At 53.0% G+C, this 22,717-nt stretch overlaps 2 protein-coding genes across 9 annotated transcripts in view; one reads left to right on the top strand and one right to left on the bottom strand.

Moving 5' to 3' along the window:
- MTMR3 (myotubularin related protein 3) overlaps positions 1–3,966 on the top strand; it is a 74,705-nt gene extending 70,739 nt beyond the window's left edge. For 5 of the 7 annotated variants that reach the window (XM_039725944.1, XM_039725943.1, XM_039725942.1 and 2 more), the window contains one exon: positions 1,800–1,971. In XM_039725944.1, the coding sequence (XP_039581878.1) occupies positions 1,800–1,971 (172 nt within the window). Of the gene's footprint in view, positions 1–1,799 lie in introns of all 7 variants that reach the window. The other 2 variants (XM_039725940.1, XM_039725939.1) reach the window with 1 other exon arrangement.
- A 2,777-nt stretch (positions 3,967–6,743) lies between these two features.
- On the bottom strand, positions 6,744–22,299 carry LOC120510279 (acyl-CoA dehydrogenase family member 11-like). Of its 2 annotated transcripts, XM_039725947.1 has the most exons (14): positions 21,993–22,299; positions 18,454–18,686; positions 17,745–17,844; positions 16,648–16,765; positions 16,126–16,259; positions 15,869–16,027; positions 15,077–15,171; positions 14,727–14,826; positions 13,669–13,809; positions 13,253–13,345; positions 12,784–12,891; positions 8,582–8,753; positions 8,183–8,249; positions 6,744–7,939 (listed from the first exon to the last, which is right to left on the bottom strand). In XM_039725947.1, the coding sequence occupies exons 1-14, from the start codon at positions 22,140–22,142 to the stop codon at positions 7,828–7,830; spliced, it is 1,782 nt and encodes a 593-aa protein (XP_039581881.1). In that variant the 5' UTR covers positions 22,143–22,299; the 3' UTR covers positions 6,744–7,827. The 2 variants fall into 2 exon arrangements, with proteins under 2 accessions (XP_039581881.1, XP_039581882.1); XM_039725948.1 differs by lacking the exon at positions 12,784–12,891.
- Between the last annotated feature and the right edge of the window lie 418 nt (positions 22,300–22,717).

The raw sequence follows: 22,717 nt of genomic DNA, 5'->3' as shown, positions 1-22,717 counted from the left end.
AAAACCTGCCACTTGTTTTAGAAGGACTGAAAATCCCATGGCTGGAACAGGTGCCACAGAGCTGGTGGAGGGTCAGGATAACCAAAACCCAATAAATATCTGAGATTTGGGATGAGGAGAGGAGTGGGGAGTGTGGCTTTCAGTCCCCCTTCCTCAAACGAGCAACATCCCTTTTCCAGCCTGCTTTTTAATGTCTCTTTTTAATCTCTGAAGCAAAGCAGGGACCACCAGCATAGAAGGATGAGCTGTCCAGAGCTTTCCAAAGCAGTGTCAGAGCACCATTGTCTAGGATAAAACAACAAAAGCCCCAGCATATGTTAGGAATGGTGAGCTCCAACAAAGAGATCCTTGTTTTAATCCCTCTGGTTGGTTTTCCCCTCATCCATCAGCGAGCTATTCTGGGATAATCATTCCTTGAGCAGCGAGATGGGGCTGTGGGAGCTGTGTGGCACCTCCCAGGGCTGTTCCCACTCCTGCAGGTGCTTCTGACAGGGATTTCCAGCAGGTCCCTCCAGTCTCCAGAGCCTGTGCAGAGAGGCTGGTCCCTGTCAGCCTTCCCGTGCCGGGGTTCCGGCTCCGAGGCCCGGAGCTGCTGTGTGGAGCTGAGGAAATGAGCCCACTGAAGTGGGAAATGGGATTTCTCTGCTGTTTCTCTCCCCATCAGTGACCAGCAGCTGGAAATCTCCTTTTGGCAAAGAAGGATTAATCAGAGCTGCTGGGTGTCAGCAGAATTCCCTGGCAGTCTCTTGGCAGGAGCAAATCTCCAGTGCAGAACAGCAACAGCACCAAATCCTGATGCCAAAGAGTTAATGGAGAGGGCAAAACCCAGTCCCTGGGTTTTGTAGGAATTGAGGAGGACAGGGCACACAGGGCTCCCAGGTTTTGAGGGGGGCTGCAGAAGGTAATGAATGACTCTGAGCAGTAATGAGGTGCATGTGCTGGTGTGGCTCCGCCAGTGCCGGGAATGCTGTGCCTGCCACCTGTGCATGGAGCACCTGCCTGCCCACCCCGGGCTTTGCATGTTCCCCTGGGCTCAGTTTCCTGGGTGCAGGAGTGTGGGACTCTGGAGTGGCTGTGGGGCAGTGGGAGGATGGCAGCGACTGAGGGCTTTGACATTTCTGTGTTTAAACCTTTCCAGCTCTGAGCAGGGTCCAGCCTGCTCCCAGCACTGCCACATCCCTCCCGTGAGCCAGGGCTGGATCAGCCGTGTGGATCAGAGCCCCCAGTTCCCAGTGCTCCCCAATTCCCCATGGGCTGGCTCAGGAGGGCCCATGGTGGCTCTGCTTCAGCCCTGAGCCCCAGCGTGGCATTGGCATCCTGCTGGAGCTCCTTTGCAGCACATCCAGCCTGGCAGTGCCCAAGGCCAGGTTGGACAGGGCTCGGAGCAGCCTGGGACAGTGGGAGGTGTCCCTGTTCATGGCGGGGTGGCACTGGATGGGCTTTAAGGTCCCTTCCCAGCTAAACCATTCCATGGTGAATGGCAGAGAGCTCTCTGTGTGACAAGAGGGCAGAGCCTGTCCAGCCTGGCTCAGGGCAGTGCTGAACAGAGGCGTTTAATGACCTGCAGTTCCACACTGACCCTGGCTCCATGCTCCTTCCTGTGCCCATTCCCTGGATCTCTACTCCATCCATAGAAGGGAGGAGCACAGATGCTGGAGCTGTCCCTGTCCATGCCCTGCCCTGTAGGGAGGTATCTCCCCCATCCCAGCACTGGGAATATCTCATTTTAGAGCTCAGGTAACTTTGTCAAACTCCTTCTGATCTTCTCTTTCCCATTTCTCTTCTGTTCCTGACGCAAGGAATTGTGGCAACGTGTTCTGCTCCAGTTGCTGTAACCAGAAGGTGCCCGTTCCCAGCCAGCAGCTCTTCGAGCCCAGCAGAGTCTGCAAGTCCTGCTACAGCAGCCTCCACCCCGGCAGCTCCAGCCTGGACCTCGAACTGGACAAGCCCATCACTGCCACGTCCAACTGAATGGCTGGCCTGGGAGCGGCCGGGCCGAGCCTTGCCCGAGGCTGAGGCTGCGCGTGGGGCGGGACGGACCCCGAGGATGTGCCGCTGGACCGGGGCTTCTCCTTGTCCAGCTCTTCCCCTTTCCTGCCTGTCCTGTCCGTGTGTCCGTGTCCCCGCGCGTGCGTGTGTGTATATATAATAATCTATCTGTTTGTTTGCGGGAGGGTCCTGGAGGTGGGAGGGAGCTGGTGGGAGCCAGGATCCCTGTGGGTATTTATCTGTCCCATGCAGAACTGCTGCAGACCGAGGGTTTTGGGGAGCAGGGAGCAGAGGGAGCCGGGCCGGCCGGAGTGCAGAGCCTGAATAGCTGCAGCCTGCAGTGCTTTCAATCACTCCTTATTCCAAACCCAAAACTGCTGTTTGGGAACCTGTTGCTGCTAGAAGAGGTGGGAATCTCCTTTCCCAGAGACCTTTCCCCTCTCTGTTCTCACAGTGGCTGCCCGAGGGGGTCTCAGTCAGGTTCCTGCCCTGGCAGCTCTGTACCTGCACACACAATCGGCGAGGTCTGAGCCCTCGCGGCGGGAAGCCCTGGAACGCTGGCTCAGGAATGCATGTGCTGTGGGTGAGAGCTGAGCCAGGCATCACACCGGGCCTTGCCAGGCATCTGACCAGGCAATTCCTGCTTCAATCCAACTAGGACAGAGCAGACCTTTGCCTTGTCCTTGCCCCATCCACGTGAGTCCCTCTGGGAGCAGAGCATTGCCATGGTCAGGGCCTGGCTGGTCACTCGCACTTTACTGGACGATCCAAACTGACGGGAGCGGCCGGGACCCGCAGCTGTGGGGCTCGGCCTGTGTGGGTTGCACTGGTGCTGGGCACCCTCCTGGGATGCTCCTCCTTTCCCAGGCTGTGTTCAGTGTACTCCAGATAGGAAAAAGCTGCCTGAGGAGCTTAAAACAATCCAAAATTGTGGATTATGGATTCCCCTTCCTCCTTCTGTCCCAATCAGACTCACCTCACTGAAGGGTGAAACTCCCAAATACCCGTTTGTAACCAACTGGTAGGTGCTCATCCCTTTCCCTTCCCGTAGATCCTGCTTAGTGCAATCTGGCAAGGAGGAAGAGTAGATCCTGCTCATAGTGCATTCACTCCCTAGGCAAAATTCCTAATTCTCTATGGTATTCCCAAGAATCCTGCTGGAGTATTTGAGGGTTCTAGATACAACAGCTCAAAATCCAAGAAACCTTGGGAAAGGAGCATTTCCCTTCCCTGGAATGTCACAATCACATCATCCAAAGGGAGGGTCACACGCAGAAACCAGCTGGCAGAGCTCACTGGGTCTCGGGGGATGCTGAGGTGGTTGGACTGTGCCCTTCCCACCCTGCCAGGATCCGTGAATGTCCAGGAAGGAGGAGGCTGCGTCCGTGCGGGAGAGGGGTCTGGGAATGGACGGAGCATCTTGGGATCTCCCTGGCACAGGTCTAGAGAAAGACACTGAAAGTGAAGTGGAGCATGGGGCTTCCAGCCAAGGCAGGTGTAGGATGTGTTCCTAACCCAGCGGTGGGGGCTGGAAGAGAGGCACAGGCAGAGCAGGACGAGGGAACGTCCGGCTCCTCCCAGGGCGGCGAGGGGTAGGTGGCAGGGCCAGGGTGGGGGACACCCCAACCTTGTGTGTGGCTTTGGGGTGCAGAATCAGCCGGAGCCTCCGCACGTGCCAAGAGGGTCTGCTCCGGGCCGGGGCTGGGATGTACAGTGTGAATAAAAGCTTGCAGCTCTTTAGGCTTTTTTGGATCGATGAAGCACTTTTTTTATTAATATTATTTTTTCTTTGTATGTAAAGGAGGAAGCCGTCTCTCCGTAGCTGTGTACAGAAATAACCCTTCTCTCCGCAAGAGAGTAAAGTGCTCCTATATTTTTCATTTTTGTCAAAAGCGAGAAGTAAATACTTTAGAATTGTTAAATATATAAATAAAAGTGAATAAAGTTTAGACTTTTGCATGGGAGCATTTGCTAACACACTTTCTAATTTTTTATTTTTCTTCCCTGTCCATTGGAGGGGACATATTGGAGGCTCAGTAGGAAGACCAAGGCCTTGGAAAAGGAGGCTGCAGCTGCTGCCCTTGGCTTTCTGTTCTGTGCTGTGTCTTTCCAAGGAACAACACACTGTCACTCCTAAACCTAAGAAAAAAATTAAAACTTTTCCTGGTGCAGGAGTCCCAGGAAGGGGGAAGCACACAGCGCACACCCTGCCAGGTTCTGTGGGCACAATCAGCATGGTTTTCCTAGGACAGAGAAAGGTGCCAGAGTCTCAGCTCCCTCCATACCGTGTTTTTCCTTTTCCCCTTGACCAGCCATGGTATTTCAGTGTGGTGATGTTACCCAAATGCAGGAGCAGCCCCGATCTCCAGGGAATTCCCCCTGCTTACAGCAGGGTTTGGCAGTGGAACCTCCATTCCCACCTGCACCTGCCTTATCCTGATGCGGGATGGTGGAGCTGTGGCTCTTTGGGAACAAACCAAACTCACTCAGGTTTGAGATCTCTTTGTCCCAGAAGGTGGAGAACTCAACTGATGTTGGTCCTGCACAAGGGTTATTCACATTTTCCAAGCACTGCCTGCTCATTCCAGCTGTGCACCGTCCTGTCCCCTCAGGCCCCCCACTATCATTTATTGCTTCTCTTTGAGGATTTGCCCTGAGTTCTTGGGGGTCAGAGCAGCTCTGTGGGGTGTGGGGCCAGATGTGTCATCACAAGACCTTGAGCACAATCCCTCTGTGATTCATTAAATCACATTCCTTTGATGGTGTTCATTAAATCAAAATAAACCAGGTTGGGGTAGAGCCGCTGATGGGATCTGGAGCAGCAAAGAAGCAGGAATGGCGTTTGGTGGTGTAAGGAACGTGCAAAGTGTTTCAGTTCCACCTCAGTGGGATTTCCTGGAGCTCCTCTCACACTCGAGTTTCTCCTGAGGGCTTTCTCAGGGGCTCCCTGTCCTGCAGGTATTGCGAGCCCCGGGCACAGCCCTGCCGGGAGTTTCTGATCTGGGAAGTGCCGAGTGTGGGTCTGCCCCGGCAGAGGGAGCAGAGTTCTGAGCCTCCCCAAGGCGCAGAAGAGCTCCTGCCAGCGGAGGACACGGCTGAAGTGTCCAAGCTCATTTCCCCGTGATCAATTCTTCCTGAGGAGTCTCCTTCCCTCCCTCCTTTGTCCCAGCTCCCGGGCAGCCCATGGGCCTGTCGGGACAGCGGCTTCAGCGCTGCCCCCGGGCTGGGGAGCAGCCTCCTGCCTCAGGAGCCGCCGGGAACGGAGCGCCCCTCTCAGCCCCGGTGCCCGTCCCTGAGCGGGCACAGGGAGGTGGCACCGCAGCCGCTGGGCAGGAGGGAGCTCGCCCTGGCAGGGCTCAGTTCTCAGAGCCGGGCACAGGGGAGGGTGCTGGTTGCAGGGGCAGGGTGGGAACCACGGCTCTGCTGGAGAAGGAAGGGAAGGAGGTGTTTGGGAACTGCTCCACTACCCGGGAAAGGCTGCAGGGGTGGGAGGGAGCCTGCCCTGGGAGAGGTTCCGAGCTGTTGGGAGCCTGCAAAGGGCAATAACCACGTGCAGGAGGCTGAGCAGCTTCAGGGCCTGTGGAACAGAGGGGGTCCTGAATTACCCAGGACAAGGCTTGGAGTCAGCACTGAGCCAAGGGCAGCTCTGCAGGACTGGCCCGGGTGTTCCCCAGGCCTTGCAGCTGTCCATCTCTTCCTGCAGTGCAGCTGCCACAGTTCCCATTGCTGCATTTTGGCATTTCAGCTCACCATTCTTTGGACTTTGACATTTTATAAATGCTGCTAAAGTTTGACTTTATTATTTAACAAATCTGGGTTTTAAACCGATTTCCCACAGCTCTGTCACAAAATTATTTTCAGGCCTTGCAGTGGCAGCAGGTGATGAGTTTGATTGTCCTCTTTTTGGGTGGGATTTATATTAAAATGACATCTGAAGTCTCAATTACTTACTTGAAGTACATGAAATATTTGAAACCATGCCAAGCTCTGAGGACAGAGCTGTTCAGCAGCACTGGCAGTGTCAGACCCTCATGTGTGCAACAGCCTTTATTCTGCTGTAGCCTCAGAGTGAATATTGAGATCTTAATAAATTCATTTTCCTACACAGTGATGAATTCAGAGTCCCCTGTTCTCTGAGTTGGTGCATCTGCAGAGCTCCCAGTTTGAGGGAGGCAAATTACAGCTCATGGATGAGGAAAAATTAATCCTGGTGTTCAGAAACATAAAATAGGCTGGGGAAAGGGGAAGCCTGGATTGGCAGCAGTTGGAGATGAGCCCTTAGGGAGAGCAGGGGATCCCAGGTGTTGATCAGCTCTGCAAACACCTCCAGCACGAGGATTTCCCCTGGGTCACATCCACCTCCTGCTGCTGCAGCCACGGGCACACGTGGGGTGGAGGTTCTGCCATGGTCACTCAGAGCCCCACGCTGCTCCCTCACTTTCCTGCTCCCCTGAGCTTCACAGGGCACAGCAGCTCCTGTGCACTGACCCCTCTGAGATCTCTGACACCAAACTGCAGGGAGGGTGGGATATTGGGAATGAGGAATTGTTCCCTGGCAGGGTGGGCAGGCCCTGGCACAGGGTGCCCAGAGCAGCTGTGGCTGCCCCTGGATCCCTGGCAGTGCCCAAGGCCAGGCTGGACACTGGGGCTGGGAGCAGCCTGGGACAGTGGGAGGTGTCCCTGCCCATGGCAGGGGTGGCACTGGATGGGCTTTAAGTCCCTTCCATCCCAGCCCATTCCATGATTCTATGATGTAGGAGATTTTCCAAACCCAAATGTTCTTTATTTTATTCCCTGCAATGCACAGACAACAGAAGCCCTTGGCTGCTGGTTCATGGCATCTGGGTGATTCCAGGGAAGCTCTGCTTGGCTCAGCCTGTGATCCCTGTGCCAGGACACAGGGAGCCCCTGGAGCCTCCCTTGCTGTGTCCTGTTGGGATTGCTCCACTCTGCTCCTCCCCAGAGCCACCCTTTGTGTCCCCCTGGCTCTGCCATCTTTGAAACTCTGGACAGCTCCAATCTCAGCACACAGCTCCTTCCCCCTTCCCACTCAGTGTCTGGCTGCTGTAGCATTTTCCAGCTATAAATTCCAGCTGTCTCCAGTCTATTAGTGCCTTTCTTCTTCTATTAGCAACTTCTTAATTAAAAACTTGTAGCCAGCAGGGCAATACCAAGCAGGTCGACTGACGGGCTGAGGGGAAGGAGAAGCCCACAGCCAGTGCTTAGGTGGAGAATTACTGGATTTCAATCCAAAATTTATGTAGAATTTCTGTCAGGATGGATTGCAGCATCATTAGGGCACGTGCATAGGGAATTAATCAACTTTCTGGAGGCCAGAAAGAATAAAAATCCCTTTTTTCTTCAGAAAGAAGCAGCTCCTGAGGAGGTCAATGTTCACAGGCACAGTGGGTGGAAAGGGCTGCCCCTGGAGCAAACCCCACCCAGGGGTGGAAGTCTGTGGTCAGCACTGGGAAGCAGCAAGGTGAACAGGGAAGAATGGTGGGTTTCTGGATTTAATCAGCTTCAGATAACTTTCAGTTTGATTTTGGTTGGTTTTCTTTAAAAAGAAGAGTGTTGGCACTTGAAGACCTGCTGCTTCCAGTCTGGATTTTATCACTGGGACTTTGCCTAAAGCATTGTGAGAACGTTCCAGCACCTTGGAGTGAACCTCAAAGCCGTGGATTCCAGCCCGGGGCAGGTGGGGGTCACTCCTAAAGGACTTGGTCTGGCTCCTTGTGGAACGGGACGTTCCACCACGCCTGGAATCCGCAGCTACCTGAGGATTTGGGGGATTGTTTGGACTGGAACCCACCTCGTGTCCGTGCGGGGGCGGCGGGCTCAGAGCCGGCTGCTCCCGAGCACCAGGGCACGGTCCTGCAGCGCTGCCCCGGCCCCGTAGCTGCCCCTCCGTGACTCCCCGGCCGCCGGACACAGCTCCTGGCTGCACCACCTGCACGGAGAGAGGGCCGGGCTGTGCCAGCGCTGCCACACGCACGGGGCTGTGCCAACCCGAGCCGTGCCCAGGTGGGATCCGCCATCCCTGCGGGAATGGAGATCGCCCGAGCAGGGAACAGCCCCGGGCTCAGCAGCCGCTGCTTGTTCCCAGCTGGGGCTCTGGCCATGGCCAGGGCTTGGAGGCAGAGCACAGCCCATGGAACCATCCAGAACACTCGGGTGACAGGGCTGTGCCTACCTCAGGGCAGCGCAGGTGTCTGTGGAGGAAGCGCCAGGCCGAGCCGCGTGCTCCATCAGCAGAGCTCCTGCGGGGACAGGAGGTGTGAGCATCCCCAGGCTGCTGCCAGAACAGCCCGGGGCTCGGGAAGAAGGATGGTGGTTACTCCTCAGCAGTGCTTGAAGGCTGAGCTGCTTCAGCGTGAAAGGTGGGGACTGAGCCTCAGAGCTCCGCCCTTGAGCCAGGTGTGAATCCGGCGTCTGTGGCTGATTCCCAGCCCTGTCCTGTCTGAAATCCATAAGCACAGGAAGGACCTGGAGCTGCTGGAGTCTACAGGAGGCCAGGGTGACAGTGGATGAGCTTTGAGGTCCCTTCCCACCCAGCCCATTGCATGGATCTGTGATGCTGTGGTTGCCCTGCCTGTGTAGATCCGTGCCAGGCTGTAGGAAAGGTCCCTGGCTGCCAGCTCCATGGTCAGTGCCTGCTCTGAGCCCGTGGCTGCCAGGAACTGGCGGAGGCTCCCGATGGCTTCCTGTGCCCGCTGCACGGCCGGGGACAGTTCCTCAGTGCCTGAAGCCAGCTCCAGCTTTTTCTGCAGAGAGAATCACCACAGGAAAAATTCCATTGTATTTCCCTTGTGCCGGGGAAGGGGCTGCTGGGGCCCTGGGCACACCCAGATGCTGACAGCAAACTCAGATCCAGGTGGCTGCACTGGCACAGGGGGAGCAGCCAGGGAAGGGAATGTGCCCAAAAGAAAGCTCCAGCCTTGCCTTGGGCAGGGAGAATTCCCTGTGATCAGAGCCAGCACATTGCTGTTCCATTCTGGCTTCCCAGCTGCAGGTGGGAACCAGCTCTCATCCCCAGTTCTCTCTAACTCTACTCCTGTATGAGGCCTAATTCTCCCAGCGTTATATAATAATTTGCACAAATACGCTCAAGCTGTGTCCAGGCAGGAAAATTCACATTTAAAGGAGCTTTCCTCTGCACATTGTGTCAGTGGGAAAGGTCCCAGGACAAGAGGGAATGGCTTCAAGTGCCACTGGGAGAGGTTCAGGTTGGATATTAGAGAAAATTTCTTCACTGAAAGGGTGGTCAGGCACTGGCACAGCTGCCCAGGGCAGTGGTGGATCCCCATCCCTGGAGGGATGTGGATGTGGCACTTGGGGACATGGGTAAGTGGTGGCCTTGGCAGGGCTGGGGAATGACTGGACTTGATCCCAGAGAGCTTTTCTAACCTAAAGGATTCTGTGATTCTGATGAAGATTGGGAATTTAACTGTGCCAGCAGCACTGCCTGGATTCTCCCCTGGTCGAGCTGAGCTTCTGTTCTGCCACATCCCAAATCCCTTGTGAAAGCACCAGGGCTGCTCTGCTGAGAGAGTGAGCTGTTGTTCTTTGGGCAGGGCATTCCCACGCTGTTCACCTGTGTCTCCTGTGTTGTTCCCTGTTAGGAGGGATGGGACATGCCTGTGTTTGGGGCTGCCTCGTGTGCTGTGCTCCCATCTTTCCCCACTCTAGCCCCTCTCTCTGCAGCAGGACTGAGGGATCAGCTTGGAGAGCATCCCCAGAGGCTGGATGTGAGCAGCACAGCGTGGTGGGAGGTGCTGTTCATTAATTAGCTCCATCAATAACCTGCAGACAAGACTGAAGCCTGTGAGCATCAGCTACACAGAAGGAATTTTTTATGTTTCTCAGGCTTTCAGTGCTGAGGTGATCCCGCAGCTCCTCTTACTGGAGCAGGAAATCCATCTGGGCTGGGCTGAGCCCAGGTTTGCTCCGTGTTCTCTGACTGCTCAGACCCCAGACTTGCACACTTCCACACTTCCCAGTACTGCTCTTCTGGGCTCCAGGGGCAGAAACACCCCCAGCATGTGCTGGTCAAATACAAGAACAGCTCCAGTGCCAGCATAAAGCCCATAATCCTCCAAGCCATGGAATACTAATGAGGTGTTCTGAAGTAGCTTGGAGGCTGCTGCTAATGAGGATCACAGATCCCAGAGGCACCAATTGCCACAGTTTGGGTGGGAGCCAGCATGGCCCTGGCCGAGCACGGGGACAACACCTGCTGCTTGTGCTGGGACACGGCCACACTGCCACAGCTGGAGGATTTGAACACCTGGAAATATGGATCAGGAATGTAAAAGCATCATTTGTCCTTAAGGTATTGGGAATTAGGAATTGTTCCCTGGGAGGGTGGGCAGGCCCTGGCACAGGGTGCCCAGAGCAGCTGTGGCTGCCCCTGGATCCCTGGCAGTGCCCGAGGCCAGGCTGGACAGGGCTTGGAGAACCCTGGGGCTAGTAAAAAGTCACAGGGGTGGGATGAGAGGTGTTTTTAGGTCCCTTCAAACCCAAATCATTCCATGAGTCCATCCCTGTCTCTCACACTCACTGTTCTCCCCAGGATTTCCAGACTCAGAACCTCTCGACAAGGTGGTTTGTCACAAACTCACCTGTGTATTAAAAACCCTAAAAATTCAACTTCTCACAGTCACATTGTGCAAGGATGGGGAAGTTCTCTGTATTTCCCTTTTCCTAAGGATAATTACAACCCTTGGTTCCTGCTCCTGATCACAGCCCCAGCAGCACTGGGCATCTCACCATCAGTAGAGACAATGGACACAGGATAGAAGCAAAACCTGGAGTTACCTTGAAATGACCTTCAGAGAACCAAGAGCTGTACAGGTACTAATGCTGCTTTCTGTACAGCCTCTGACAATGGGCACAAGTCCTGCACACTGAGAACCTTGATGGACAGACATAAAATAAATTGTACTCGGTTTGTGTGCATCAATAAAAAGGAAATGGATTGGAGCAGTAAAAACCCCTTTACGATGGGTTAAATTATTTCCTCAGTAGACAGGATTGGGAGGGATGTTTCAAAATTAACCAGACTCACAGACTGAAAGAATTTGGACACCTGGAGCTCAGAAAGATGTTGTTTATCACCTGTGAGTGGAAACCTGATTCTGGTCTAGAAACTCAAGCATGTTCCTGCAGAACTCTGCAGACAGAAATCCCTCCCAGGCTGCCTTTCCAGCACCTGGCTGCCCGAGGCATAAAGGAAAAGCTTAAACTGGCCAGGGCTGATTCTATCCAGAACTGGAGCATCCACACTGCTGAGCCCGACCCAACCCTCTCCCTGGACATGCAGCAGCCTCAGTGTGACATGGACAGTAAAGGCAGTGGCATTACTGGAATGTGGAGACCTTGGAGCCAGCACTCCCCCTCCCCCTCCAGCCTCACCCACAGCGTGATTGATGGGAGCACTGAGGAGCTCGTTAATTAATGAATCTCAGTGCTCTGTGACTGCTCTGCTGGTCCCTGCTCTGCATCACGGCGCTGTGCTCCCTAATGCTCCCCTGATTATCCAGCTGTTCAGCAGCTGGAGGGGCCTCCCAGCTGCACCAGGGAGCTGCTCCAGGGTGCAGCACAGCACCTTTGAGGGTGTTTGTTTAAATTAGTGCTCAGTGTAAGACTGTGGAGGCTGCTTCTTTCCAAATTATTTTAGAGCCTACCCGCAGCTCCTTTACTTCCCCATCCATCCATCCATTACCTGCAGTGCCAGCCTAAGCAGCTGTTTGCCAACAGCTGGATTTGCCCCCAGCAGATGTGCTCAGTCCTGCTCCTGAAATCATTTGGCTTCTTGTTTGGTGCCCAAATCGTTTGAGGCATTTCTCCCTTCTCAAAAGCTTTCTGAGAGGATGGCAAGGGGACCCTCACCCCTGGAGGTCAGAGAGGTGCTGTGTACAGAGCACAGCTGAACTGGGGGGTGAGATGGGACACAAGTTGCCAACTGCAAACACTGTGAGAACCACTCAGGCTCTGGAAAACTCTGTCCAGTCCCCAGTGCTGGAGGAGAGCATTGTCCCAGACTCTTCCCTTCTCATGGGGTCTGGGTGGGAAGGTGAAGGCTGCTACACCACCAAACCTAGCACTCCAGATGCCCAGGATTCCCTTGCTGTGACTGGGTTAACGAGATCTGGATTGCTGTGTCTGGATTAATAATGTCACCTCTGAGACAACAGCCTTGATCCTGCCTCCTGTCTCCCTTTTTGGGATGCACCAAGCCAGGAGATGCTCCTTCACCTTCACGAAACTCTGAGCTGTTTTGAACTCCTGTCACCTGAGCAGCTTTAAAAGTAGAGCCAGAGAACAGCAAATCCAAAGAGGCAGAAATGGAATTCCTTTGGCTCTTTCCATCTTTTCAGGGAATAAAAATAGAAAGTCATAATGCAGTAGATAGCCCTAGTGAGGTTCAATATTCAGCAGTCCTGTGGTGATTTTCCAGTTAAGAAACAAAACCACAAAATTATTTTGGATTCAGGAAGGTGAGTCACATTTAAAATACACCTATTTTGGTACCTGTCTTGAGGAACTCTGACAGTGCCAAGCTCCCCACTGCTGAGCTGAAAGCACACAAGGATCCCAGGATTAGCACTGCCTGCATTCTGTTTTTGGAAGAGCTGTTTAAGGGGCGGAATTGTAAGACACAATTCCAATTGTTGGAATACTTGTCTAAAGCTTTCCGTTTGGGCCTATTCCCTGGCAGCCTCAGCCAGGAGCACAAAGCCCAAAGAAGGCCCTGCCAGGGTGGGTGGCTCAGGGCTGCAGCCGTGGGCTCACCTGCACTGTGGACAGGAACACAGCCATCACCTGCCCGTGGCTCTTGGCCAGGCAGCGCAGCACATCCAGGGACAGGATATTTGTTGTTCCCTCCCATATGGACAGCACCTGTGGAACAGCATCAGGGAGCCCCTGCAGTGACTGCAGCACAGGGGAGTGTGAGGGAGCAGAGACACAGGGCAGAAGTAAGGGATACCAAGGATATCTCCAGAGATGTCTTGTCTCACAACAAGTGGAAGGGAGCAGTGGAGCCCAGCCCCTTGCAGTGCTAGGGAACAGCACCAGGAACACATCCTGTCCTCCCCTGGGGATGACTGGGCTCAGCAGGAAGGAGGTGAGGCAGGAGCTGACACACCTGGAGAGAGCCTGGGAGGGCTGTGCTCTCCCTAGAGTGTGTCTTTAGCAGGGAACCAGAGTGCTGTGCAGGGGACTTGGTGACACACAGGACCTTCTCCTGCCACCCTCTTACCAGAGCATCCCGGAGTATGACTGGCAAGCCTGTGTCCTCCATGTAACCTTGGCCCCCAAAACTCTCCATCGCCTCAACAGCCACGGCAGAAGCCTGCAAAATGCAGAGAGCTGGCATGATCCACAGTGCCTGAGGGGAAAATCCAACCTCCCACAGCACACAGCAGCTCCTGCTGGGATGGGCTGACTGGGTCCTGCTCATCTCCTGAGGCAGGTTGGTCATTACCTGCAGGAGGAGCAGATGGGAGTGAAGCCTGAGTGACACTGAGAGGACCTGCAGGAGCAGCTGCCTCCAGAGCAGGAACTGCTGCAGGTCCTGCAGGTACCCCCTGCTCTCACTGCTGTGTCACTCACTCCTCTTCCCAGCTCTGTGGCTGCCAACATTCCACACTCTGGGCTAATCAATCTGTTCCATACCTGCTTCCCCGTGTACAGCTTGGCCACTGGGATGAGCAGCCTCAGCAGCAGCTGCTCCTGCTCACTCGCCAGCTTGGTTTCAGCCAGGCCCAGCAGGCGAACGATGTCCATGAGCAGCAGAAACGCCCCCCTCACCTGCACCTGTGAGCAGAGGACAGGGTCACTGGCAGGGGTCTGAGACTCTGCTGGCTCCAGGACCCCATGCATGAGATTGCCTCCAGGGTAAAATGAGCCCCTGCCTACTCAGACCCGCAGCTTCAGAGATTCAGAGCAGCCAAGGCACAAAGCATGGAATATTTAAGGTTCTCTGCCACTCTTGGACACTGTAAGTAAAGGCATCAGGCCTCCTTGAGCCTTAACAAGACTCCTAAAAGGCATCCAGGCCCCAAATACACAAATTTTCAAAAGGTAATGGATGTGAGATGATGGTCAACCTCTGAGCAGCTGGAGCTGCAGAGTCTGTGACAGATTTCTTCCTGAGCAGCTTACTTCCCAGCAAGTTTTGATTTAGGAAGCATCAGGGTATGGAGCTGTGTGTTGTGGAACAATTTGCCCTTCCTTTCAGAGGGGGAGTTCTGTCCACAGGCAGTGAGAGGCTGGAGCCTGAAGTCATGTTTGACAGATGCTGACCACCTTCCCCCACCTTGCAAGAGAATTTTAAAATACTGTTTACAGCCCATCTCCTGGTGCAGAAGCTCCCAGGGAAGTTGGATGAGTCCATACCAGTCTTGGACAGTCAGGTGGCTGTGGTGCCAGGCCTGGATTCTGAGGCAAGCACCCAACTTTGGGTCATGGCTATCATAGTAAGGGCACTCCTTTCTCTCAGGGAAACTCCCAGGTAATTGTTTAGGATAACCTGAAGTCCAGCAGAGGAGTTAGGTCTGTTATCAGAACAAATCCCACTAGAGTACAACAATTCCCTTGCTGCATCCACCTTGCTGTAGCAGGAATGGCCTCCTAACTCGGAGTGCAGGCAGGCTGGCTGTGCTTACTAACAGCACAGGATCTCTGCCCTCTTTCCTTCCCAACAGGTCCAGCTTGGCTCCCAACAGCCTCACCTCCATCCGGGCTATTGTCTGCATGTGCAGGGGATGGTCCTTGAGGAGCTTCCCGAAGGCCATGCGCTTGCAGGCGTAGTCCCTGCTCAGACTGATCATCCTGGAGGATGGGAACACACACAGGGAACAGTTACACCAGCAGCTTTCCACTTCTGAGCATTCCCTTGCAGTCCCCTCTACCATAGAACCCTGCTCAGCTGTACCACACCTGTAAAGGTCACCCACCCACAGGTCACCCTCCTCCAGCCTGTCCCCCAAAGGGGACACTCGGCTCCATGCCAAGCACTGCAAAGTCCCCCTGTCCTGACCAGCTGCTCCTTCAGCCCTGGGGGGATCCGTGCTGCCTTCACCTTCTCATGGAAGCCACGGCACCAATGACGTTGTGGATCCGAGTGATGTTCAGCATGTTGGAGATGGCAGCCACCCCACGGCCCTCTGCAGAGATCTGCAAGGAAAGGGCTGACATGAGCCTTTCACATGCCTGGGATAGGGATGGACATGGGAAGGAAAACGGTGTCAACAGACACATGGACATGGGCTGTCCACTCTGTCCCTGTCTGCCCTCAGGCACTCAGAGACCGGCTTGCTTTAAAATACATTTGTGTCATTTTAGCCAAGTCTGTGGTGTGATGTGGCTGCCCCATCCCTGGAAGTGTCCCAGGCCAGGCTGGATGGGACTTGGAGCAACCTGGTCTGGTGGAAGGTGTCCCTGCCCATGGCAAGGGTTGGAATGAAATGAGCTTTAAGGTTCTTTCCAACCCAACCTATCCTGGAATTGTGTTTCTATGACCAGAGAAGCAGCTTTTGGATGTCAGCATGATCAGTCCTGGTCCCTGCTGCTTGCTCCTACCTGCACACTACACAACCTGTCCCTCTGCTGGCTCGGGAACCAGGATTAGAGAAATGACCAGCCTAAAATAACTTTTTTGTTGTTGTTGTTGTCTTCTCTCACATCTTTTCCTGAGCTCTTCTCAGCTCTGCCTCACACAGAGCCCCACCAGTGAATTGTTCTGTGATGTCAGCAGCCAAGCCACAGAGATAGAAGAGAGGAAGTTTTTCAGTTGGGATCTCTGCTGAAAGCCCCAGGAGCGAGTGCCATGCCAGGGCAGCCCAGTCCCCAGGGCAGAGGAACTCTTACACACCAGTTCTGCTCTGGCTCCTTGCAGCCACAGCTCTGCTGTTGCCATTTGCCTCGTGCCCAGCTTGTCCTTCAGCCTTTGCACCTGGATGTTGTTCAGCTTCCCCTCCTCATCTCGAACCCTCAGGAAGAACAGGGACAGGCCTCTGGAGCCCTGGGTACACTGCAAGGCACAGAGAGGATTTTATTACAATGCAACAAGGAAGAAAAAGAATGCCCCTGTTCCTTCCCATGGTTCCCCATCCAACAGAACTGGCTTACCTGTCCTTCAGCATCTGCTATCCTGGCCAGGGTTAATGCCACATCAGAATCAGCTGCTGATGTGAACCACTTAAATCCATACAGACGATAGGTGCCATCCGGCTGCTTCCTGGCCACCGTCTCGGTGCCATTTGCTGAAACAGAGGTGAAAATTTCCTGGTCTTATGGGAACTTCTGTGCCAATCACTGTTGATTTTACAGAGTAAGCAGCAGCTCCTTTAAGGCACTTCTCACTATGAAGATGGAGCATGGGTTAGCTGTTAATCTCTTTCATTGACCCTCGATAAGAAATGCAGTGTGTATAATCCAGTTCTTTAGGAGTTACCTCAGCCAAGAACACAAAGGGCTCTGTGTGCACAAGAGGACAGGGACTGGGTCTTTTGTTGGTTAAAAAGCAGAGCTGTGCAGAGGATTTGGATGATTTCTGCTGAAGTCCTAAACCAGCTCCCTGGTTTTTTAGGTTCCCCACATCCTTTGTGTTCAGCTCTCACTGCCACATCTGTTCCCACCCCACAGCCGTACCGACATCTGAGCCACCCCTTCGCTCGGTCATCCACTGGCCAGAGGTCCAGAACTTCTCAGGGTCGCGGGATGTCAGACGGTCAAAAGCGTTTTTCAGAGATCCAGGAACACCCAGTGACTGTTCGAGGAGAGAGAAAATAAACTGAGATGATCACAACACAATAGTTGACATTACACAGTTGCCTTAAGTGGTGTGTTCAGGGCTCAGACAGGCCAGTCTGGAAGGCAGGTGGGTGTCCTGCACTGCAGAGGATCTGCAGGTGCTGCTGAGAGCTTATGAGCCAGCACAGCTCTCACCAGCTGCTGCAGCACTGTGCAGACAGAAGGTGCAGACCTGTGTTACAACACGGAGTGCTGAGCATCCCTATCCCCTTGGATTTCTGGGGAGAGAGGTCTCAAACAACCCATGTGCCAGGCTCATGTATGCTGCAGTGAAGAGGGAACTGCCTTTTGCTGCCTTAAGTTTTTGTGTATTTAAATGGCCAGGGCTGGTTACCTAAGGGATACTTTCCTCTGAACCCTGCATAGCCACTGAGGCAATGCAAAGGGGATCATTAAGATGCAGAGCCAAACATTCCAATTGGTAGAGTCTTGGTGGTTTGGTGAGTTTACATCAGGTATGGATCTAGCCTATTATATCTAACTGCCACTCCACACAAATATGGGAAAACAAATCGCCTTGCAAATATAAAAATATATTCATAGGATCATAGAAATACAGAATGCTTTGGGTTGCAAGGGGTCCTAAAGCTCATCCAGTGCCACCCCCTGCCACGGACAGAGACACCTTCTACTATCCCAGGTTGCTCCAAGCCCTGTCCAACCTGGCCTTGGACACTTCCTTCCACCTGAGACACCTTTCCAGCTACCTGCAGTGCCACAGGTGCCATGTGCAGCAAAGGCACAGTGCTGTCAGTGAATTTAAAAGTTGGCGTGGGCTCAAAGGCTTTGGGAGACAGAGCTGAGTCACAGAGCAAGGAAGGGCTGTGCCCAGAACCAGATGGATCAGTGCTCCTCCATCCTTGGCTGGTGCTCCTGCCTCTAACCTGCAGTGCCAGGACGTGGGCTGTGCCCTCGGGGACCAGCCGAGCTCATACCTCAATGACTTTGGCTGCCCCATCAGTCATGGCCAGTGGACAGCTGAAACCTCCAGAGGAGCTTGAGAACAAGTACAGTTTGACAGCCTGGTACAGGCGGCTGGGAGAAGGAGAGACAGAGGGAAAACAGATGGGTTACACAGCAATGCAACAGCACGAGGATAAAATACCTCGACTGGGAAGAGAGGAAAAATTACAGCCAGAACATGTGAGGATCAGACCATTTATTTCTGAGAGGGCAAAAACTGTTCCAGCCAGGAAGAGGGAAGAGGAGCAGTAGAGTTTCTCAGTCCCAGTGGGACAGCCAGCACCAGGGCAGCTTGTGCAGTTTTTAAACAATAAGAAATGTGGGTCTCTCTCCATGGTCTGGAATACAAAACACCTGCAAGTGAAATCCCACATCTTTAGCTGCATTACAACTAACACACACAAAGCTGGAGTGGTGCAGGGAACTGCCAGGCACCACAATCAGGAAGGTGACATCAAAGAATATTATGATCAAGTGTGGGCCATTAGTTATGGCTTATCATTGGTGAGGTGGAACATTGCAGTGGACAGAGAGAGCTGCTGAGGACAGCAGGAGGTGTGCTGGTGTCCATGCAGCATCTGCTACTGGTTACACAACCAGCTCAGTCCTGCAAAATGCTGAATAAACCTTGCTAAGCATAATCAGGAAGGCTCTGAGTCATTCCCAATTTGCCCCAGTTACCTCCAGTTGGAGTATCTTTTCTCATAGGCCTCAGCAATCAGCCCTTCTTCTGCTGAAATCTCCTTCATCCTCCTCCATGCTGAGCAGGTGTGGATGTGATCCACGCGCCGCCCCCAGGCATCGTACTGCCGGAACACAGGGGGGTTCAGCTCACATTCCCAGCTCAGAGGCTGGATCTTGGTCAGCAAGCGGTTTCCAAACCTCTCCAGGTCCTGATGCACCTCCTCTAGGACCTGTGGAGCAGCAAGGAGAGCCCTTCAGCACATCCCAGCCTCAGTGCCAGCTGGGAGGGCAGAGGACTGACCATGTTGTCCTGCAATGCCAGTGGTCTCCTGCCACTTGGCCCTTCCATGCATTCCACAACACAGCACGACAGCTCCCTCAGCCTCTGCTGGTACAGCTGTGCTCCGCTGTCACTTTTTCTCTTTTTTCCCCTCAATATCACTTTTTCAAGTTACTTTTGGCAGCATGTCTGGATTTCACAAAGGACAGAAGCACTTTAGTGTCACGGCTGAGAATGACACAGATGCACACGAGCAGGGGGGTTGGACGAGACAGTCTCCAGAGGTCCCTCGGCCACTCTGTGATTTACTGCTGGAGAAGAATGCCAAGGGAAAGGCTGCCAAAACCAGAATGCCTTCATCTGTACAGGAAAACTTCCACTGGGCTCAGCAGCTACCTGCCTGTCAGATTAGAAAAGGAGGGATGGAGCAGTCTTTTCAGCTTCAGCCTGGCACACAACGTCTAGATTCAAATTCCCACCCTGCACCCAGGGATGCTTCCTGAAGGATTAATGTGCCCTCATTTCTGCTGGGCTTGGCTGACCTGGATGGAGTAATATGTCTGTAGTTAATGGAGGGAAACCAGCACTCACAGAGGAGTGATTGATTCCAACCCCCTCAGATCCCTATTTCAGGGTGACAGGAATTGCCTTGTGCAAGTTCTCTTCCATGTTTAAGAGCAAAGCCAAGTGAAGTTACCCAGATTTAAATAACCTGAATATAGATTACTAAAATCAGGCAAGGAGGACCCAACCTCCAGCCCTGTTGGACCTCATTGGCCTAAACACATCCAAGACTGTGTTGGGGATCAAAGAGGTACCTGATTTTCTTCCATGAGAGGAATATTTTTTGCTGTTCTCTGCCTCTTGAGAAATGCTTGTTCCCTCCTCAATAAAATAATTAAGGAGGAAAACGCAATAATTGCTGCACCCAAAATTGTGCAATTATAAACCCCTTAATTTCCTGTTGATGAAATACAAACATGGCTTTTTCCTTCCCTGCCTGCCCCTGTATTGACCTTCCATTAATCTACACCCTGTGTGATTGATTCCTTCCTCCCTCTGCCATTCCGTGTGTGTGACGAGGATCAAACACACATTCTCCAGGTGCCACTCTGGAAGTCTCCATCCTCAGACCAGCCAGCTTTCCTTCAGCAGAACAGTGAAACAATGTTAAAAATCACAAAACAAGCCAAAACCATGCATGAGAGTCTGTCAGCTGCTCCAGCTCATGCCGCATCCGTATCTGCCATGGACGTGCACCTCTAATCTTTGAACAACAATTTGCCAACAGTTGAAGGCTGACAACAATTTGAAGGTTGTTTCCGAGGCATAACCCAGGAATCCAAAGTTCATGGACTTTGCTGAAGCACGGGACTCTTTGAACTGTTGACCTGGTGGGATTTGCAGGCAGAAAAACATGAGTCTACCAAGCAGATCTCTTGGTCTGAGTTCATACAAGGAATTCGTACAACAATCCCTTCACCATCATCCATATTTCCTAAAAGCCACCAGCTGCTTCACTGGGAGCTCATGCCCTGACCACACACAGCCTGCCAAACCACCAAATTACCCAAAAAAAGTGTTTATTTCCAAGGTGATGGAAAAAAATCAAAACTCCTACACTTGTGACTGCTGAATGTCACACACAGCAGCCTCAGTGCTCCAAAGAAAGGACACTGGGATGTGGAGAGGACAAATCACTTGGGTCAGGGCTGAGGCTGCTGGGTGGTCTCATTCACCCTAATCTGTCCTTTGATGTCCCAAGCATGAAGATATGGGAAATGTGCAAATTGATACTCATTAGGAGTGCATCCTTTATATTAAAGGATGTATTTTCAGGGCAGCAAAGCCTGATAGATCCCTCTTCACAACAACACCCAGAAAAAGCAGATGCTTAATTCAGCCTTCTCCTTAAATCACCTTCAAACAGAGAAAGAAAAAATTTGTGCCATTTCAAGAAAATTTCTGTGTTTGACATGGAATAGCACAACAGGAATCATCCTCCAGCTTCGGTGGGGCACCCAAAGCTTCAGGGGTTCTCACTGCCCTGGAGAAGAAGGTGTTCCCATGGAGAGCAGGCTCTCAGTGCTGCTGGCAGCAGCCCGGGCTCTCCTTTCCAGCAGTGAGGCAACACTGCCCCGCTGGGACAGAGTGCAGAAACGAAAGGAAAATGCTGCTCCTGGTTCTCTGGGAGATTTTGGAGCTGCTCTTCTCAATTTGGGGAAGGAGTGGAAGCAGCCTTGTTGTACTGATCCTTTTATTCTCTGGGAGACCTGGATCATGCTTCTTCTGAAGGTGCAGATTAGGAGCAGGACCTTCATGGTTACCCAAAGGTGTCCTTCTTTCCTGTCTTTTCTTCTGCCAAGAAGGCCATGGTGGTGCCTCATTCCTCTCTTTTGGGATTGCTGTGACAAGCTCCCAGCACTGCCACCACACTCTTCCCACCCTGTGTCTGCCAGGCCTCACAGACCTGGAGAGCAAGCAGGGGACGTGGGAGCCTCACTGAAAGCCAGGTCCCCTCCCCTATGATCATCTGGTGGCTTTAGAAGTCATGGCATTGCTTCTGCTGGAATAAATCACGGAGAGAGGTCACACTCTGCTCCATGAAAACTGCTCCCTGAAAAGTGGGAAGCACTTGTGGCCCTTGGGGGGATGGCAGAGGCCAGCCAGAGAGGTGAGCCTCCTCCCAGGGGTTCCTGTAGGACATCCAGAGCTTGGGGCCTCACCCCCTCACCTCCTCATCTGCACCCCTGAAATCCATGCAGAGCCTTTCCTGGCTGAAGAAATGAAATGCCACCGATGTGTGCTGGGAGCAAGCAAGCCCAAGGGGCCTTTCCACCCTCTTGAGTACTCGGCTGAGAACAGCCCCAGTCCTTAGGAATTTTCCTTAAAACCCCTCCTTCACCAGGAAGAGAGGTGGAAGAACAAAGCAGAGTTTGCAAGCGTCTTGGTCTGATTCCTGTCTCAGAAATTCCTTTCTCTACATGACCAGACAACAAATGCCCACACTGACAATCCCAAAACAGCCCTGCAACACCCAGCCCCGTCCCAGGAGCCCACTGGGCCACTTGCTGTGTGTGTCATGGCAGTGTTTGTCACCTCTGCCCTCAAACATGACAGGTTTTAAGGAATGCTGATAAATTCCCTCCAGTTAAACACTCAAAGGCACAACAAGCCTCAGACAAATGTTCAGTTCAGAGTCAGAGGCAGCGACTCGGCAGAATCGTGGTGGGTACACACAGAAACGCCAACTGACCTTGGGAGGAAGGTGTGTTTCCAAGTAACTCCGAAGCAAAGTGTCTTCCAAGTACTGGTTCCCAGTCTCAGGCTGCTCTTGGAAGAGGGCCTCTGCATCTCTCCTTGGGAGGTGCATTTCCAAATCTTCTAACACTTGTTTTTCCTTCATGCTGGCCGTTGCTCCTGCCCCACGGTGGTGCTGATTCCTTTAATACTCAGCATTTGACACCTGCCCCAAGGCAGAAAGTGACCCGATGGCCACGACTTGCACGTGACACTGGATCTCCGCCAGGGCAAGCAAACATGACCCAGCACAGCCCCGGGGGTCTCGCCTACAGCTCTCACACACAGACAGCCTTCCTCGCCCGACAGCAGCGCCAGTCCTGGTTTGTTTGTGTGTTGTGAAATTATTCTTGTAAAATCAATGAGGTCTTCTCTCCTCCCTCAGGGAGGAGCTTTCCAGCAGCTGTTGTTAACTGAACTAGGGAAAAGGTCTTAGGAAAGAGGTCTGGAAAAGTACAAGTGTGTTGTTGTCCTATCAGCTGGCAAACAATCATATATGGACAGACTGACATTTCCAGAGCTGGGTGAACTGGGAAGGGAGGGGTGTGCTCTCATGAGCATCCCCCTGAATTGCTTAGAGTAGAGATAAAAATGAAAAAAATATGTTTCCTTATCTGAAGGATAACAAATTGCTTGGAGATGAGAAGAATTGGTTTAGGCAGATTATTCTGTAAATAACAT

Source organism: Passer montanus, unplaced genomic scaffold, assembly GCF_014805655.1.
Source record: "Passer montanus isolate IOZ18808 unplaced genomic scaffold, ASM1480565v1 scaffold57, whole genome shotgun sequence".
In the NCBI taxonomy this organism is placed as follows: Eukaryota; Metazoa; Chordata; class Aves; order Passeriformes; family Passeridae; genus Passer; species Passer montanus.
The sequence above is the reverse complement of the archived record's forward strand: the minus strand, read 5'-3'. Positions and strand labels throughout refer to the sequence as shown.

Coding starts and splice junctions, on each gene's coding strand:
- LOC120510279 (XM_039725947.1), bottom strand. CDS start 22,142: ATGAAGGAAAAACAAGTGTTAGAAGATTTGGAAATGCACCTCCCAAGG. Junction 16,260..16,647: donor AAGGGGTGGCTCAGATGTCG/GTACGGCTGTGG, acceptor CCTCTGTTTCAG/CAAATGGCACCGAGACGGTG. Junction 13,810..14,726: donor AGACAATAGCCCGGATGGAG/GTGAGGCTGTTG, acceptor CTCTGCTCACAG/GTGCAGGTGAGGGGGGCGTT.